This window comes from Xiphophorus hellerii, chromosome 17 (assembly GCF_003331165.1).
Source record: "Xiphophorus hellerii strain 12219 chromosome 17, Xiphophorus_hellerii-4.1, whole genome shotgun sequence".
In the NCBI taxonomy this organism is placed as follows: Eukaryota; Metazoa; Chordata; class Actinopteri; order Cyprinodontiformes; family Poeciliidae; genus Xiphophorus; species Xiphophorus hellerii.
The window spans coordinates 15,028,535-15,048,174 of record NC_045688.1 but is presented as its reverse complement, the minus strand read 5'-3'; the positions used below and the strand labels follow the sequence as shown (position 1 = coordinate 15,048,174).

Here is a 19,640-nt window from a genome sequence, read left to right as displayed (position 1 = left end):
TTTAGCGTGCACTTTAATAGTTTTCCTGAGCACAATGGCCAGGAATAAAGAGTAAAAGCAGGATTAAATTGTCCTCACAAGTTGACGCGCAAACGCTCTTTTGTCGGTTTGTAAATTATATTCAACAAATAACATGTTCTGACTCATTTCAATGGGAGAAAGGACATTTTTGTAGCTTTTTGGCCCAGGGTTTTGACAGTGAAAGAGCTGTTTTCCTATGTATTTTCAGCTTCATGTAGAGCATTCTATGTTTTTCATTGACCTTAAGTAAAACTAGTGAGGCGTGCAGCACTTTAAATGAGGATCTGGGCTCTTAATGAGTTCTTTTATCTACATATCAAGCTGCTTGTGTGAAATAATTGCAGAGTCTGTAATGAATTAATTAATGTCATTTTAACTAAAAAGCATTTATTGCCAAAATAGGCAATACATTTTAATTTTCAATTAAAAAACTCCATTGGCTGCTAAATTATTGAATAAATACACATAACCTAAATCTGTTATTTAGGTTATTCAACCATCAAATTGGTGCAAAGCTCCGTTCTTCATTAGAAATGTGGACTGTGGATGCTGACATCAGCGTTGGAGTTGTATGCTGCTGCAACGTCTAGCGTTAAAACGCTATTTTAGGTTGGAATAGCTTCGATGAAAGGCTAACTCCTTTTAGCACAATTTGAGCACAGTGATAGTCGTCCCATCAGATCATTTTTGAAGCAAAGAATTAACCCCCAGTGGATCACCAGAAGCGGCTTGGTCATACGTCAGTATTGCTAGAGGATGTCGCTTGTACGTCAGATTTACTGGTGTACTAGAAACGTGTGAATATAATGGAACCTTTGTATGTAAAAAAAAGACAAAAAAGTGATTAATTATATGCTATTTAAAGCAAAGCCAGATGTACAAAATTCATCAACAGATCTAAGTAAGTGCAGATGGACTCGAACATGCCCTGCTCTGTAGCTCAAAACTTTCTTGAGCTCGCTGGATTTCCTTGACTATCACAAAGCTCTCTTTACTAATGACATTGAAAGTTCTAGGTTATCTTGACCTTGTTCTTTCAGTCGATACTCTGATGCCATTTTCATACACAGCCATTATACCTGAATGCAAGAAAAACTCACAGATTTCAAGCAAACCTGCACCCCGGTCTATTAGCTAGATTGATGGGGGGACTTCAGCTGGACTATTAAAGGCTTCACCGGCGGTCATAATGTTACGATACTGACACGAAGCTGGCTGGTCAGGTTGTGCTAAGGGTTTTCTTTTCCTCATGAAACAATCTTTAAGATAAAAAAAAAAAGAAACATCAATCTGAAAATAACGTGAATTATCAGCACGTTTGCTAAGCGCAGCATTTGTGCCCCCTCTGACCTCTCTGACCTCTCTGCTCTCATTTCTAAGTGTTTGAAATCCCCTCAGCTCGTTCGTCTCCGTCCAGAAGACAACCTGCCATTTACGCCACAGGCAGGTGAGTCTCTGGGGAGTCATGAATCCTAATGGCTCATTAAATCTATCGCCACCGAGCTTCAACATGACGCAACGATTCACTATTCCTTCGCCAGAACACCTGCTGTTGATCATTCATGTCTCTGCTCTGCCACGTGTATGATGATATATCTATCTAGCACAGAGGCTACGGCTTGTGTTGATTACGGACACAGTGGCAGTGTTGGCTCCAGAGAGAAAATTCTTTTGATTTCATTATTGTTCTCTATCTCAGTACCTGGAGCTGCCATAGCAAGGCAAACCCTTTGGTTTCTGAAGCAAAGTTAAAAATACGTTAATCAGAGTTTGTTTCTATAGTGTTCATATTTGTTACATATTAAAACACTAAGGGTGAAAAGTAAAACTGCTTAAATTGTCAAAACCTTTGGATAAAAAACTCGATAATTGACCTATTTTTCTTTTTCACGCCGAAACGAGTGCGGGGAACAAAACTTTGTGAGATATAATTAACGAACCTAACGAACAATGCTCCTGCTGCTGGAACATTTGACTCGTATCTTAATGGGATCAAATAATTGCTTCAAATGTAAATCGCTGGGTTTAACTTTTCCTATCAGTCCTCATCATATCTAAAAACAGAAAAAGTCAAATATACTTCACCACCCACCTGCACTGACCTCATTTAAATCTATTTAAATCATCAATGGGGGACGTTTAACAAGTTCTCAATGCCTATTAGGGATCTAATGTTTAACGTATTTAACTCAATTTATTGAACACCAACAGTCGTGCTTTCATCGTGCTGAATAAAAACAGCCAGGCTGATTTTAAAGTCTTCCCTGTTTTTGCCAGTCTTGCACTGTTTTGGTGTGGAGTGCCTTTGAAATGATCTTTTACTTTTTTTTCTATTCTGTTGCCAAACAAATGCTATTGAAATACGTGGGTATTCTTTTTTGCATGCAAGACTGCGACCATATGTTTATCTGATAACATGCACAGAGCTAAAGATGACCATTACCTTTCTCAATTGTTTTGCAAAGCTAGCATAGCCAGGCCCCATTGGAGTCCAAGGTGATAATTTACTAAGCACCTGGTGATGAGTGCAGTCCTGAAGTCGATCTGGTAGTGTATTTAAAACAGTTTATCTCTCACAAAGACAGTGTGAAGCATGGCAATTTTGTACTCTTTGGCTTTCCATACATCCAACAATCTCTGCTATTGTCGTAAATAACCAGGAGCCTCTACTGTTTCACTGTACTGATAAAAAAAAAAAAAACAGTGTTTGTTTAAGCTTCTTTACGTTTTCATTATTAAGCATTAATGCACTGCTTTGGTGTGGAGTACTTACAATAATATATTTATGTACACAGAAGCGTGGCACTAAATAAAAAGACACTTTCTGCTACATGAGAGTATTATATGATGATTTGGTGTAAATAAATACACACAACCACAACCCTAAGGTTCATCATTAACTTATAAAGTACATTAAGCTAAGCCTTGTTTATGCGTTTGCTTTATTCAAAGGGTGATGAAATGGATAGATAAAATGTTACTTCAAGTTTAAAAGGACAATTTTCACCTTTCAGTTTTATGTAAAATCGTTCATGTTTTCTTCATAAATCCCACTTTTCAACTCATCTGTCGCTTTCTCTCTCTCTCTCTTTTTTTTTTCTTCCGAGTTTGTCCAGAACTATTTGCTCCGCTCGAACAGATCGATGATACATCCGTTTGTTTACCTAATCTTCTCGAGGCTTTGCTTTGACTAAGCCCTTCGAGCACATTGGGAGTCTTTGCTCTGTGAAAAACAATTACTTGATACAATCGTTGCATGAAAGCCTCTCAGCCGGTCTCGGGGCCCTTCAGACGGGAGGTGAGAGTGACGCACACAGGAAAGGAAGGCGATGCTTTAAAACGTTGACGAGAGCGACTGTGAGAACTCTGCACAAAGATCCAGTTGCCTCGCAGTTTGAAGACATGAACTGTAATGTTTATGATTTATCACCTTTGAAGAACAGCTAAATAGAAGTTAGTTGCAGATTTTTAGGTCGCTTTTATAGTTTACAACAGTTATCTTTGGATTCCCTGAAAATCAGAATTTAAAAAGATTTATAGGCGGCTGTTTTTTTTTTTTTTTTTAGGATTTCCTTTCCTTTTATTTACTTTTGTCCTTTCATTTCCTTTTCTTTTTGTCGTGACATTTTGTTTCCCTTTCAACCTCCCGAACCACGGGAACCACAACCCGTCTTCCTGTTGCAAGTCCAGTTTTTTTTTTTCTTCATCCAGTCTTTACACTCCTCCATTTTTACATCGCGTTACTTCCATTTCTAAGCTCCATTCACTTCATTAACGGCGCAGGGGTCACTTCTGGTTTCACACGTCTTTTCGTCGTTTGAAACGTAGGTCGCAGCTTGCATTCATGCAACAGACGGATTTAGCAAACGTCACTGGTGACGACGTCAGCTGTCGCGCCGCGTTAGTGACTCACGTTTGCCGTTACTCGTCGTCTCCAGAAAGTCTGCTTCATGTGGCTCACTCTGAGTAACGACGACCACTCTGCGTGTAGAAGTAGGTCGAAAGAACTTCAAACAAATACTGCAGTTGGATTTTTTTGAAATATGTTTTAAGTTGATCAACTTATTGAGAGTAATTTTTTTTTTCCCCCCTACGCAGCCAAACTTGCAAAACATTGAAATAATAGACAAGCTACAGAAAATGATTTGCATAAAAAAAAATAAATACTGTATTAATCCCAAAAGGGAAATTAAATTCAAAATACGCCCTTTTTTTATCATTCAGCAACAGAGACAGAGAAAAGTAGGACTTTTCAGGCTGTTGGGTCTTGGTAGCATGTGCATTACTCATTGTACCACTGACAGAAAGATGATTGGTTATGTCTGCTGGATCATATCTTCCTGGTAAAACTCTCTATGTGCAGCGAGAGCTCATGGTTACCATCCACTGGCAAGCCTTAGGACATCTGTTAGTCATGTGCTATTTATAAGACCCAAGCTCTATGTGCAATTCTCTGACATTTCATGGATTACGATAGGCACAAACACATCTTACTTTTTTATCCCAAGAGCATTTTAGCTACAGCTAATAATGTTTTTTTATTAGCATCTCAGTTTAAGAAAAAAAAAAGCTTTAGCTGCAGCTTATGTGGAGTTTCTATTGAGCCTGTGTATTTGTAAGCAGAATTAATAAGAAAAATATATTCACTAGATATACGCAAGTGTTCTGTCCTTGGTAAATATATCAAATGCTCCGCTTTGGAAGATAATATATTACTTAGCACATATGATAAGTACTTAGCATATTTACTACCTGTAAATATGAACATTGATGGGCGCGCTGTCGAGAAATACTACAGGAGACTTGAAAACGCTTAAATTTTGTATCTAAAATTAAGTCCTTAAAATGTTTCAAACTCGTTTTTTCTAATTAGGTTGGCTTCAAATGTATTATTCAGAGGTCTTACATTTTGTCATGGCAGGAATATTTAATCTAGTGTATCCTATATAGTTTTTTTATTTTTTATTTCTTGCAGTCATTTTCTGTCAAGTAAAAGTTTGAGTCACACACAGACATATTCAAGTCGGTTGAGGCTACTGCTGACTAGCAACTAATATACCCTTGCTAGCTAGCTTTGTACATAGTTAGCTAGCATATAGCAAATTAGCTGGCTAGCACAGAGTAAACCGAACTAACTAGACTTTTTTGCATCTGTTGCCAATTGCATGACTTTGACGACGTTTGTCTTTGCCATTGGCTCAAACACTCTGAGTAATGTTGTCATTTGTGTTGCTAACCTATATGAGGTAAGGTACATTCTGTTACAAAAAAAAAATTGACCCTGGGGGTTAAGGCTGTAGAGAGCATTGCAAAATGCGTAAATTTCTTCTGTAAATTTCTGTCGTGATACAGGTCTTAAATGTAATTAATAATAGTCTTAAAAATGTCTTAAATTTGAGTTGGTGAAACCTACAGAAACCCTGTACAGACCAGTTATGGTCCGTAATGGTAACTGTATATTCTATGATAAGATATACTTAAATAAGCTACACTAATCAGCTTATTTTTGCCCATAACGACAGGAGACAGTTGCTAAGACTCCAATCCCAAGTCGCAAGTCTAAGTAGAGTCAAAACTGCAGATCACGTCTGAAATGTTTGTTTTTGTGGCGCATGTTCAAACTCCAAGCCCACCCTAGCTGTTTTTGTGCTGAAGCACTTTGGCTTACTTTTGGGTTTTCATATCCCTTATCTTTCAAGGTCCACATCTGTTGGTACTGTGTGCCTAAGCAGCCCAGAAATAACGACTGTTTTCTGCCCGCAGCTCGGTGCTTCTGATAGCCAACAGTGAGAATAATTCCTACATACAAGAAGCGAACAAAGAGAGCTGCTTCGTCCAAGCTTTCCTCTCTCGCCTGTTTCCCAGTAGGCTTTGAGCAGCTCATTAATAATTGAGCAAGGAGAGTTGCGCGATGGTGGAGCTGTCATGATCCCCTCCTTGCTGCCGTCACCAGCTCTGCATGCAGGGAGGGAAATGAAAGCAAACTTTTACTCCATGAGAGAACATTTTATGCTTCTCCTGTTTTTACACAGCCATAAATTTCATAGAGATAAAAAACCAAAAAGTTGGGTTGAAACAAACTCCCCTACAAGAAGAGACAAACTAAATCTTTTATTTTTGCAGTTTCTGCAAAATTGACTCTGGGAATGATGTAACAGTTCTTACAGTATGCATTCAAACTGAAAAAACTAACACAACTGCAGATATGAAGTAGAAAGTGTGAGTTCAAAGTAGCAGTGGCTTCCTTCTGGCTGTTGCCTCATGAAGACACCCGAGCGACCGCTGCAGATCGCAGTGTCCACCCCCAGCAACACATGGTAGACGGATATGATTTTATCGAAGCAAAACTAATAGCTTCTTTTTGCATCACAGTGAGTTCCAGTGATGATGCTTCTCATGAGCCGCCAGCGGCTTGCGTCCAGAGCTGGTGGCGCGGACAAATCTCGGATGACAGCTCTTCTCGTGACCTTCTCTGATCTTGACATATCGCCGCGCTCCCACTGGTATGAGCCGATCCTTACCTACATGAGCAGATGCTGACTTTTTCAAGCTGAAAACTGAAAGATCACACTGTCAAGTCAAGTCATGCTTGGTGTTTTCCTTCTTTTTTAAAATCATTTTGTTTTCTATCCTACCTTTTATAAAACATTGGTGGCAACATAGATGGAGAGAAACAATAAGACAGAATGACACAAGGACCTAACAGCCGTGTCCTTGGCTCTGTGGATTGATGCATTTAGTGTCACACCAAAAAGAAAGTCATTTTTCTGGTTCTTTAAGTGAGATTGAAGTTTTTAGAAAATGTATTGCACTTCCTGGATTGGAGAGGAGTGTGCTCCAACTGTCTGAAGAAGCTCACTTCTCATCCGTCTTCTAAAGCCATACTCTACATTGTCAGAAAGGAGAATCCAATTGATTCCCAAAAGTTGGAGTTGATTGCTCTATAGTCCGGTAAACTCTATTCGATTGGGGCACAAAGTTGCAACATTTGCTCCATTTTCAGTTGGTGCCGTTTGCTCATTCATCGCACTTTCAAATGATCTTAACTCTTTGAAAAACCTGATAGCGCGCTTGCCTGCAGTGGTGCTGCACCAAGAACCACTGAAGGAAACGACACAGAAATGTCTGAACAAGTCGTGAGCTCAACTTCCTTCCTCACAAAATGGAAGCAAAAATGGAGTGGCGTGAGATTTCAGGAGTTGTAGTGTTTCTCTTAACACAATCCATTTCTTTCACTAGTTCTAGACTTGTTCGTTTATTTTGGCTATATTTTCCCACAATGCCCTGTGCTACAGTCTATTTTCTGCTTTTGGAGCGGTCTCCGGTCTGCTTGGCGTTCATTTGGACCACACCAGAGTTCACATCAACGGAACCGAGACTTAGGTTTGTAGGCGGACCAGAGTCTGCTTTTTCGGTCCGCATCAGAGTTCGTTCGTGCGGTCACACATCCCCAAACACATCGGACATTTTAGGAAAATGAAGTAGAGTTTGATTAAGATTAACTAAACAGGGCTGATGTGGATTCACCCATAAAAGTAGCAATGTGGCGTTCATCCTGGAGGTGGAAGAATGGACTAGAATTTTTCTGTTGCTGATCTGCTGAAGGACCCATGGAGATTTGATTGCCCAGTCCACAAGTGATTTGTGAATCTGGAGAGGAACAACTGTGTCCCTGGAGGAATTTTGCCGATGTTGGATAGCTGTCTGCCAGACGAGCTATCAGAAAAGCTGAACCAATTCATCAATGTTCCTACCGTCACTTATGATCATGAGATGTAAATCGTGACCGAAAAAGCAACGTCCAGATACAAGGACTGAAACGAGCTTCCTTTATAACACATGGAACCACCTCCATTAACGAGGCTTGTGTGAATTTTAGTTGTCTTGTAGGTAAAAACTCTCAAATGTTTAGGTTAAAGTCTGGATAAGTAAAGAAAAAAAGTTTAAAATACATTATTTTGGTCTTCGCACACCTTTTTCCTCTGCATGTGTATAATATTAGACTTTGCAAACACATTTTGTTGCCACTTAATGTGCTATCATGATACTACCTTGGGGTTGAATTAGTCATAAATTTTATCGCCACCCACATCTTCACATTCACCAAACACACTCTGCGTGAACTCTTTAGCTTTGCTTTTAGCAGCAAACACTCCAGTTAAGAGCAATATGAGCTTATGGTGTTCCACTGGTACTAGAAAAGTGAATTAGCGTGTTTATTTAAACAATCCATGCTGCCTTTCGGGGGAATAAATCCATAATGCATAATTGAAATGCATATAATCTCTTCCCAAACTTCTAAATGACTAACATAACTTCTTGCTTCCACCATTATAAATCTGGGAAATTGGAGTCCAAACACAGCACCCTGCACATATCTGCAGTTTAATGGTGTGACTGAGAGAGTTGGATCCATCACCCTACAACGGCATTTTTTGGTTTTGTGTCCGAGTGACGCCATGTTTTCCCGCTGTGTTAGTGCAGGCTCCAAGACCACACCTGCACATATTTCCTGCATGTGCGATGCCAATTGCTCCATCCATCTGTCTCACTGGTGTTGGGCTCCTGGCAACCACTGGCCCCTCCGTGCCCTCAGACAAACACAGCTGCTACCCAGCATCTGCAGACGGGAGTCTTGGATAGTTAGCGGATTAGATTATCCGCCTTCCAGACAATGTTTTAGATATTGGAAGCTCTGTTAGCAAAGGCTAGATTGTCACTGATTTATGTGGAGCGAACTTGGAAACCCGATAGCAGTCTGTTTTTCTTACATATTTGAATATCTGGAAAAGTAATATGAATTTAAAGACATAATTTCAGCTGAAACTAGTGTGAGTCTTGGTAAGTTTGAAAGGTGTGTGTATAGATATGTGAAACTGATTTCTGAGCTCCTACAATGCTAACCCAGCAGCAGACTTCTTCCTAACATTTCTTCCTTGACTTTAATTATGCTGAACAATACATTTTAGGATCTTTATTTCATGTTTATTTAAATTACACTAGCTGCGTTTCCATTACGAATGTGTGCAAAAGCATGTCGATATTCCCCTAATGTTGAAAAAACACAATTTTACAACTGCGGAGCTTCCATTAAATAAGAAGCACATTTGAAATCACGTGAATAAGTTTGTTCCTGCGATAAATCATTAAAAACTATGCCGCGTCATCATCCTCCAAACACTTCCTGTCGTTTTCTTCGTCGTTTCTGCCAGTAGCAACATCCAGTTGTTGATCAATGCGACTCGTGTGTTGCAAAAAAAGTTTCCGTTGCAGTTTTGTGAAATACTCTTGATTTCAATCCGGCCAAAAAAACCCCCCCTCATCCCAGCACAATTTTCACAATTGAAATCAATGCACAAAAGATGTTAGCTTAACCTAGTGCTGATTCCTGGTTAAAACAACCAAATCTCTGGATTATTTAGCTTCTTCAGCAGCTCCACAGACAACAGTGGTGGATCTAATTTCTATTCCCCATCAGTCCTAACCTTGTGTTCTGATCTTGACGACCTGGAGTGCCCGGTGTGGTGATTTTACTCTGATGAGGGAGCCCAGAAGAAGAGCAGGAGCGCTGGAGACACGGAGTATGTGGAAAGAATAATTATTGTAGATTCGATGGGCCGAGGTGGAAGATTGCAGGGACTCGGTCCCTGATTGCAGCCCGCTCTGTTACATAAGTGGAGTCGCTTTCCAAGCCCTCGCTTCCCCAGGACGTCGTGATTGGGTCGGATGGGAGAAGCCTGTTTCTGGGCCTCTTGATTGGACATTGTTCAATTTCCTCTGATACCGCGCTGATACTTTGGACCACGCGTTGATCCGTGGATTGACCCAAATTTCCCTGATTTACCCAGGATTTACAAATCGCCGTTGGATTCAGTGTTTGTGAATATCGCCAGTGTTCTTGCTGCTTTGCATTCTGCCTCTATTCCATCGTGCAGATTCGTTCCTGTACAGCACTGGGCGCATGAGTTAAAAGAAACATTTGACAACGCCAAAAATTAATTGCCGACATAGTTTTGGGAATGGAAAGGGATTGGGTGTTTCCAAGGAAAACCAAATAATTGGAGATTTCTTCATTGAACAATTAAGTGAATATGACAGTTTTTATGAAAACAAAACCAGATATTTTCAGCATGCCACTGCTTACCTGTGCAACATCAGCTCTCTGTACCTTCTAAACATTCTCTAAATCCACCAGATTATGAGTTTGTATTTTAGAAACATTCATTTTAACTCAGCTAAGTCATTTCAGAACTCTAATTCTCCTCTCATTGAGTCATTCTTTTGTTTGTATAGACGTATCGATGGACTCAGAGAAATGCTCATGGTTGAAATTCTTTAATTTTTTTTTTCTTGCAGACACCTGTAGGTCAAAATTTCTCAATTTCTCAATTTCACCCACTTTATCAAAAAAAAAAACAGTTATCAACTCCAGAGCATGACGCCACCACTGCCATATTTTACAGTGTTTTTAGTTTGTTTGAATTTAAATTAAGTCTAAAAGGTCAACTTTTAATCTACAGTAAAAAAATTTCTTCATCAATTTTGAAAAAAAAAAAAAATGGCAGTAAGATTACACCTGTAAACAATGTAGTGGGAGGTTTTTATTTGAGTACCCTTCCCCTGACTGATACCTTTGAACAATGATCAATGATGCTTTGTAACTTGTTTGCTAACCGTAGCCTTAGAGTCGGGATATCATTTTCAAGAAACTCCTCCAAGAAAAGTTTCATTTTATTTCTGGTAAATGTCATTTCTTATTTGTTATCATAATGTATTAAATGAATAGTTCACAGATATGCAGCCGGGTTATTATTTATTTTTTGTTGCTAATTTCCATAAAAAAACAGATTAGTTTTTCATTTGGACTATACTGGCTCAGGCCTGTCACGAAATACATTTTGCTGGATGATAAATTGTCCCAGACGTTATCGCGATAAATGACAATATTGTTGTTTTGAGACCATATTCAAGTAATGTAATCAGTAAACATTAATTTCTTACAAACGCTTAACACAGAAAATGTAAGGCATATTAAATGTCCAAAAGAAACCAACAAAACAAGCTAAACAGCAAATAAAACGGGCACTGAACCAAATTGTCCTTCAAAAAAGGGATGTTTTTTTTCATCCAGTTTTTGGTAGAACGAGACGTACAAGAAAACCAAGCGTGGAAATTATTGAGCTCGTTTTAATTTATCGTGCAATTAACTGATTTGTTGCATCTTGTCAAATAAAGCTGGTTCCAGCCTTTCTACATCAGAACAACCTTGCATTTTAGCAGAGCTCTGCGTACGTTTTAGCTTTCCTGTAAATATGACTTACACTACATTAAGGAAGGGAGCTCAGGTTCTGCTCGCCTTAACGACGAGCACATTCGACGGAGGAGGGTGGGGGGTGGGGGGTAAAATAGTTGATAATTGCTGCATAGATCGGCCACAAATGACACAGATGGTGCCGGAAGGTTTCAGTGTGGAAGACGTACATGCAATTACTGCAGTACTGTGGGACCCAATCACCGCACTTGTGCCTGACTGGTTGCCTGCTGGTTTGTTTTTCATCGGGTGTTTTTTTAATGTTTTTTTTTTTTTTTTCCCCTTCCAGTATGCCGTCTGATTAAATTAGTGCTGGGTGGCGCTCATCTGAGGAAATGGAGCTGCGATTGTTTCAGCGTGTGGGTTTGGGAGGCCGCTTTAACCCTCGTGCTGCTTCGAAGATCTCGTTAGGGGGAAAGACGGGATAAGAGAAATGACACCTAAAATTCTATGATTGCTTAGTGAATGTGCGACTGGTGGAGTTGCTTCTCCTCGTGTGGGTTTCAAGCTGTCCTGATAGTTCACTCCGGCCCATAAATCTGATTCCCTGCCAGGTAATCGGATAACGGCCCTCCGCTCCGGACCTTTGGGATCGACCGATCAAACTCTACCGGGTTAACGCCGTGGAAATCGCTGGGCTTTTAAAAACAACGCTTCCTTTTCATTGTTAGAGGAGAGTTTTGTTATTGAAGAAACACCTGAAGATTGTCATCATCACTGCGGACGTCAGTGTCTCTTTCGGGTTTTTAGTGAGCCGGTCTGTCTTTGGTTGATTAAAAAGCCAACAATGATTCTTTTCTGACAATTAGTCTGATTTTTTTTTTTTTCAGCTGACCACTTAAACCATTTTTTTTTTTTTTTTTTGAAATCCATTAAAGGATGCAAATAAACAAATAAATTATTTTTTTAAAAATACGATAATAAACATTTTATTGCCTAAAATGCAATAATGATATTCCGTTATTGTAGTTTTCATCATTGGTCGTAAAGGATGGATATGCAGCTGAAACAATGTTTCTAACATTTCCAACAAAATTGCAAGAATAATATTATGACGTTATTTTCATAATACTATTATTTTATACTCGAAGTACAGCTTTATTCTGATAATGTTATGAATTTATTCGTGTAATTTTACGATTACGATCTTACGACTTTTATTTTCATAATTTTATTTTAAAAGCCTTTTTGTTTCTTAGTCTGGTTCTAACATTCCGCCGTTCTCTGCCAAAAACAATGTAAAAATCCCCCAGGGTGTGTAAACATATGAGCACAACTGTAAACACGTTGGCATATTAAAGCCGATCTGTAAAAAAATTGAGAAAATATAAAAATTGGACATTCATGCATCATGACTACTGCACGTTTCCATGTATGTGTTTGCTTATTTTTCAACTCGGTTACACGTGATAAATTTTGCAATGTGTGATAAACCCTCTCATTTTTTCCCTCCCATAAGAATAACTGTCTTTTTTTTTTTTTTATAACAGGAGCATCGTGCACACTCTCCAGAAAGTGATATAAACGAGCTTGTGGACATGGAGTCACTCTGGGACTTTAAAATGAGCTAAAATGTGAAAGAACCAGGCAGATGCATAAAAAAAACAACAACTTTATAGCTTAAAAGGAGACGTTTTATTATCTCTACCAATTTTTTTTGCTGTTATAAAAGTGGTGCCTTGCGACACAAAATGAAAACTAATGTCCTGAAAGAAATGTGACAGGCGGCCAAGAAAAGGAGGACTGTGGTGTGTGTCAGCAGGGGCGTCCTTTACACAGCCTGATCCGCTTGTCAAACAGTTAAAGGACATGTTTTCCTGTCCAGAGTCCTCCCACTCGCAGCTGCTCCCAAATAACCAGCATGTGTCTCATGTCCTATGTGCGTATTTATGCATCATTGTGAGAGTTTTTACTCTTTAGCGCTACCTGGGTGTTTCCTCCTGTAAGTGTGTGTAGTTTCAGTGTCTGTCCAGTCGCTTCCTCTTCTTATTAAGACGTTTCCTCCTGGAGGCAGCAGTTGTCTGCTCGTGCTGGGGATCACAGTGTGGCTCCGCTGTCGTGCCAATTTAAGACTCCTTTCGGCCAAAGAAAATTCTAATATTTCTTTTCTTCCCACGCTGAGATAGTCCAGCATCTGAAACGGAAGCTGATTCCCCAGAGATAAACGTTCCCACTTAGGAATCGTTTCAGAAAGGCTGAAAAAGCCTCAGCAGATTCCATGTGGAACGTTCAGCGACCTTTGTGATTGACGGCGGCGTATCAAGGCCGTTATAGATGGAAAAAAAAAAAAAGGAGGAGTAAATTTCTGCCAAAAATCTCAGAAGTTTTCAAAATGTTCTTGGGAATTTTCCAGAAAAATGTGGACGTCTCTGGGTTTGTAAAGTCGAAACTTTGCGAGAAAAAAACTCAGAATTTCGAGATTAATCTGAGAAATTTTCTAGAAAAAAAACCCCGTGGAGATTTCTGGGTTTGAAAATGTGAGAGGAAATACTCAAACGTTGAGATTAATCTCAGAAATTTTCAAGATTGGGAATTTTTGAGTTTGAATAATTGAAAATTTTTGAGAAAAAAACTAAAATTTTGAAATTGACAGAAATTTTCAAGAAAAAAATGAGAAATGAGAGTTAGAAAAGTAAACATTTTACTAGAAACCACTCAGAAATTTTTAGATTAATTTGAGACATTTTCTTGAAAAAAAAAAAAGTCTAAATTTATTTTCCATGTTATCTTTTGGGAAATTTCTAAGCGCAATCTCAAAATTTCTCCGTTTTTTCTTGCAAATTTGAGACTTTTCGAACTTGGAAAATTCATGTTTTTTTCTCAAAAATGTTCTTGATTAATCTAAAAATTCTTTATATTTTTTGCATTCCATGCGAAGCAAATTGTAATTCCACACCCACAAAGTATTAGTGTACACATTGTGTACAATTAAGTTGTAATCAAATAAGTAAATTAAAAAAAACTTACTTCTTGCTGAAATAAAATTTCTATTTTTAGGATAAAGTCCAACAGTTTGACTCTTTGTTTCAGTTCTTATGCTTCTGTCAACTTCAGTTATGCAGCAGGAAGCGTCTTGCTGCTTTCTCCTCGTCTGAGGGAAATTTGTTTTGAATGTTTATTAGATTTTAGCGTTTCTTTTGGGGGTGTGTGGAGGTCATGCTGAGACGGTAATTAATTTCTGCTGTGCTTTGGCTCGTGTCTCCAGATGGCCCTGTGATCTGGCGGATGCTGACCTACCCCCCGACTCGCCGAGCTCTGGCGGTGGGATGCGGCCTTCAGATGTTCCAGCAGCTTTCGGGAATCAACACGGTCATGTGAGTGTGAATGCGAGGCGTGGGAAACGGTTCGCATCGAAGAACACGCTTTATGTTTGCCGTAAACGCACAGCAGGGGCAATTGCAGTCACTTTAGGCTTTTAATAATTTATTTGCACAATTGTTTTTTGTTTTTTTTTTGTTTACTTCAAGGTGGGTAGATGACATAAGAAACTTTTCTGCCATCTTCATGCCATTTTTTAAATAGTAGAGTAATTTGATGCAAAAAATATATATATGATCTTCTTGAAGGATGCAGACTGCTTCCTGTAACTAGACTTCAAGAAAGTTTCTTGTAAAACTGGCAGGCAGTTTTATTAATATACATGTGTGTGTTTGTTTATCACTATTTGGCATACAAATGAGTGATACAGTTTATAACTCTTCTGTGTTAACTTAGATGTTTAAAAAAAAAAAAAAAAAATTTATTTACAAAAAAAACAAAAAAACACTATTTTCTTTATATTGTGTAAAGGTATAAGAGTCTTTGGAAATGTGCTTAGAGTGAGTTAGAAGTATTTAGCTGTATGTGGAACACAGTGAAGATATTGCTTCCATGAAAAACGCGGGATTTTAAATTCAAAGTTGAGGCTGCCAAACCTGTTTTATTCACATTGTGCTCGATGTCGCTAATTTGCATCATACCTACATTTACACTTATTGTGTGTGCAGTAGTCAGAATAACAGTCTCTAATGAACTTAGCATCAGATTGGCAGAAAAAAACACTTTTTTTCCTTTACATAACTCGATTTAAACTCAGGCAGTAAGGGGTTAATCCACATTAATGTGGAACTTGCTTCACTGTGGACATTCGTACTGGAGTTTTGAGTATATAGGCTTCTTCCCGATCATTGTTACTTTTATTTTATTCATTTGAGTGGCCAGTCTGGGTCATATGGTTGAAACTTTGACACAACTAGTGTTCCAGTGTGAAAGCCCTGACCTGAAAATGCCATTTCCAATAAGGTTGATTGTATGTGAACTTCGACATGGACAATAGACAATAGACACCCCACCTCAAACAAAACCCTCGTATTCAGTCTATTATGAACCCACACCAATATGACTTTGCCACTCCAAACAGAAAAAGAGGATTTCTTGTCTTTTCAGCTCTGGGATTAATCAAAACAGCACTAAAACGCTGTCAGGCATTCCCATTCAACACACAAGATCAAGAAGAATGTGTTTGCCACAGTATCATGCTATCAAATCACAAAACATTTCTTTCATCCCTCAAAGCCCATCCTCCACATGGGAGCAATAGTCTCGGCGCATTAACGTCCGAGAGCGGACGGAACCCCCCCATGCTTCCTTTCTTCGTCTTTATCGCTCCGTCTGAGCAGATTGTGTCATCCGTCTGTTTCCCGCCCTCCCCTCCGAGACGAACTATATTACAAGGCTTTGTAAACAATCGGTGGATGCGCGCTGTTGCCTGGCAACCGGCGGACCGGTGCGCTCGAACGGGGTGTGTCTGCGCGCGCGTGCTGGAAATGTGACTCCGTGCATTACGACGGGTGGATGTGTAGATTCCAGACCTTAAGCCTGCTTGACGTCTGAACAGACAGGAAGGTATTCAGAGAATAACAGCATGCAGAAGTTGAGCTTTTATTACCCGAGGTGAAGCTCGGGATCTGTCACTCCTCCACGTCTCTCGGTGAATGTCTGTCTATTGATCGTCCGTCTCTCTGGGCATGTATTTATCTTGATCTCCTGCTGTCAACTCACTGAACAGCGGGCACGACAAACTAAATCTGACACCGGCCCCGTCCGTCTATCTGTCTCTCTCACTTTCACATCTGCCATTCTCCTAGTCGGCCTGAAAAGGTTTACCTGCTGGGGAGGCTGCAGCAACACGGGCCCGTCTTCTTTAGGTAAATCTGAATGCTGCGGAGGTTACATAATGTTTACGCTGCTCATTAAGATGCAGTTCAGCTCTATAAATTGGAACAGATTCTCATTCTGGTTTTGTGGACAACCTCAGTGAATCACCTGAGTTATCACTACCTGCTTCAAAAGTACTCTTTAAAAGAAGAGCTAAGGTTTGTAAAGTGAGACATTGATGTTGATTTGACAGCAACAGAAAAAATGAGGACACCCCATTGAAATGTTCACATATCAATATCTAACCTTTTTTTAGTCATCACTAAACAAAAGATATTGAAAATATAATTTTAGTTACGTAAAAAGTCAGGACACCCTATAGCCTTTTAGTTGGTCGTACCTTATTTGGTGGAAGTAACTTAGGTAACTGTTAGTAAGTTAGTAACTTAACTTAGTAACTGTTCTCTGTTGTCAAGTCTCTTTATTTGGTTCGATTCCAGCCAAGTTGGGTGTGTCTCGGTTGGCCGTGTTTCCCTCAGTATGTGGGCGTGCGTATAGGCAGGAATCTGGGCAGGCCATTAACATGCAGGAGTTGTTGTCGACGCTCCGATGATGTCATTTTGCCCTTTGGGCGGGGCGGCCATTTTCTCTGAAATCTCTCTGTATATTTGTTTGTTGCGGGCTGCCATGCACTTTTCCGCCACAGTTGATAAAAAGGTGACGGTCTTTCACAGTCTGAGGGAAGTTGGATCCACTCCATAATTCCAACTGAAGATATTTGAGAAGCTTAACACCGATCCACTGTTATCTCTGGAAAACTTCACACTGAGCTTCGTGTTGCTTCTTACAGTCAATGTAAGAGTTGGACAGAGGTCACAAGAAGAATAAAGAAGCAGAAGCAAAGCTGACTGAATTGAGTTAACAATTGACTATAATTGTTCTTAGTCAAATATTTAGTCAAAAATTTTGTTGACTAACTAAATTGTTATTCAAAATTTGTTGACTCTGATCAACATTTTTTTTCCAGAGCACCATTTATTGGTGACATCTTCATTCTGAAATGTTACTGTAATATTATTAATCTTTTTCGCTGGGGTTCGTTGGCATTTTGCTTAAATCAAGTCCATTAGAAATAAAAAAAATATTAGTAGGTGTGTGTTCACCTTTAGTATGAGAAGATGGAAAATCTTACAACAATGTGCAAAATGCTGCTATATGCAGTAATGCAACATCAGAAGCCTTTTGTGGTAGATGACAATACCTTATAGCCCTGACAGGAAGGGTTTGCAGCATTACATAAATAGAAATCACTCAGACCTAAAAAATTAGCATAAACAACTGTGATTTATTCATTTTTTTAGCTATCAGATGTCAGTTTAAGTAAACTCGCTTTGGTCTTGGTCTCCAAATTTTAGCTTCCCAAACTGAAACAGCTCTGTCTCCTGTAAGGACGCAATAGTCCTCAAGTTAGAAGTCATTACAATAATCTTGTGTGCCGAGTGTTTTGGTTAATTAGATCCGCTGCAGATTTGCAGGCGTCTTCTTAATATGATATGGTGATGATGTTATAGGTCAAGCAAATACAAACGCTAGTTATTCAACTTAAATGTTACACTGTCAAAACAGGGGAAGCATAATTACCTGAAAAATAAGTACACACACCCACACTGTGCTGCTCCAGCTAATATCTTTTATCAGTAACGCTAATGAGTTTTGCACTTAAACGGAAAGCGGACTGCATCCTATATCTTCCTCCTGTGGACTCCCCACAGGTATTTGGATTATAGCTTTGACACATCGCCTTTTTAAATTATATGTAACGCTTTTTCTCTTCTTTTTTTTTAACTGGTGATGAAACATGAAGGGCAGTTAAGGTTTCTGGATTTCATCCCTGTGAAACGTGAGCCCTGATGATCAACAGATTGAAACATCCGATTAGTGGACGCCTTGTTCAGCCTCACTGCTCCCAACGCATGCAAATATCCTCTTTACTTACTCCTACAGACAATGGTTAATTACATAATGCTTTTTGAAAAAATAAATAGAAAACCAAACTAAAGCCTTTGAGATGATATAGGATTTAAAGTTTGATATATATTTTTTTTCCTCCCTTGAGTCGAGAAGCAGAAGCAGCATAATGCAGTTGTTGCATCTGCGGCTCCTTCTAGATATACGGTGTTCAGTGTCGGTGTTAAAGGGCTGCACGGTTTAAAGGTTTTCTGGTTCAATTCGCATGAATCAAATGATTGATTAATTACCAGACCAATGCATAACTCAAAATATGCCACAGCAGAGATACGTCTAAAACATGTAAAATACCCGTCCTGGAGCTGTAGACCATTGTTGTAGATTTCCTCACATTGCCTCTTTGGCTACATTCACACATGATGTCATGTCGCTTGATTTTGTTTTTTGCTGAAATACTTTTTTTTTTTTTTTCATGGTCGTTCAGTTTGCGACCAAAGAGACCCGCATTTCCAGAAGAAGAAAGTTGACGACATACAGCATAGCACAGTGTGCAGCACTAATAATGGACGCCGTCGTCCACGGATCAGTTTGACAGTTATTCAGCAATCGGGCCAACAGTATCGTCACTAGATCAAAACAAGATGAAGGAAGCTAATAAAAAGAAAGCACAACTAATAGAACTGGCGTTTTGTGCTGCAATGCCTGAAACTTCAATAGAGAAGTTTGTTTGGATGTGAAGTCAGAGCAGTGGTGGGATTGTGATGCGCTTCATTGACAGACTCCTCTCATAGTTGTGATTTTCAGCAATTGTTTACCTCTGGATTTATCGTGTCAGGCTTCTTCTGGTGCAGACACGAACGTTCAGAACGCAGACACTTTGAAAACAGTCGGACACTCATCCGATTTAGTAACACATACGGACGACTTTTGCCACTGATTCAGAAAGTTATTTACTCAGACTTGAGATCTGAAACTCAAGGTTTTGGACTCCAGACCTATTTCATACTGGACTTAATTCAGCCTCAAGGTGTGAGTTTTGAGGATTTCATAAAAACTGAGACTTAGAATTAGGATATTAGTGTTTTATGACCTGAGACTTAAGATTAGACTAATCTTGAGGCTTGGAACTAAGAATTTGGGATGGGAGACCTGACTACGATTTAGGGTTTGAGACTTCACTTGGACCTAACTTGTGAATCTCAAG

General features: G+C 39.3%; 1 protein-coding gene across 1 annotated transcript in view; it reads left to right on the top strand.

The window, feature by feature from the left end:
• Positions 1-19,640, top strand: part of LOC116736364 (proton myo-inositol cotransporter-like) — a 63,221-nt gene that overhangs the window by 25,288 nt on the left and 18,293 nt on the right. Inside the window, exon 4 of the mRNA XM_032588776.1 lies at positions 14,538-14,646. Coding sequence (XP_032444667.1) covers positions 14,538-14,646 — 109 coding nt within the window. The remainder of the gene's footprint in view (positions 1-14,537; positions 14,647-19,640) is intronic.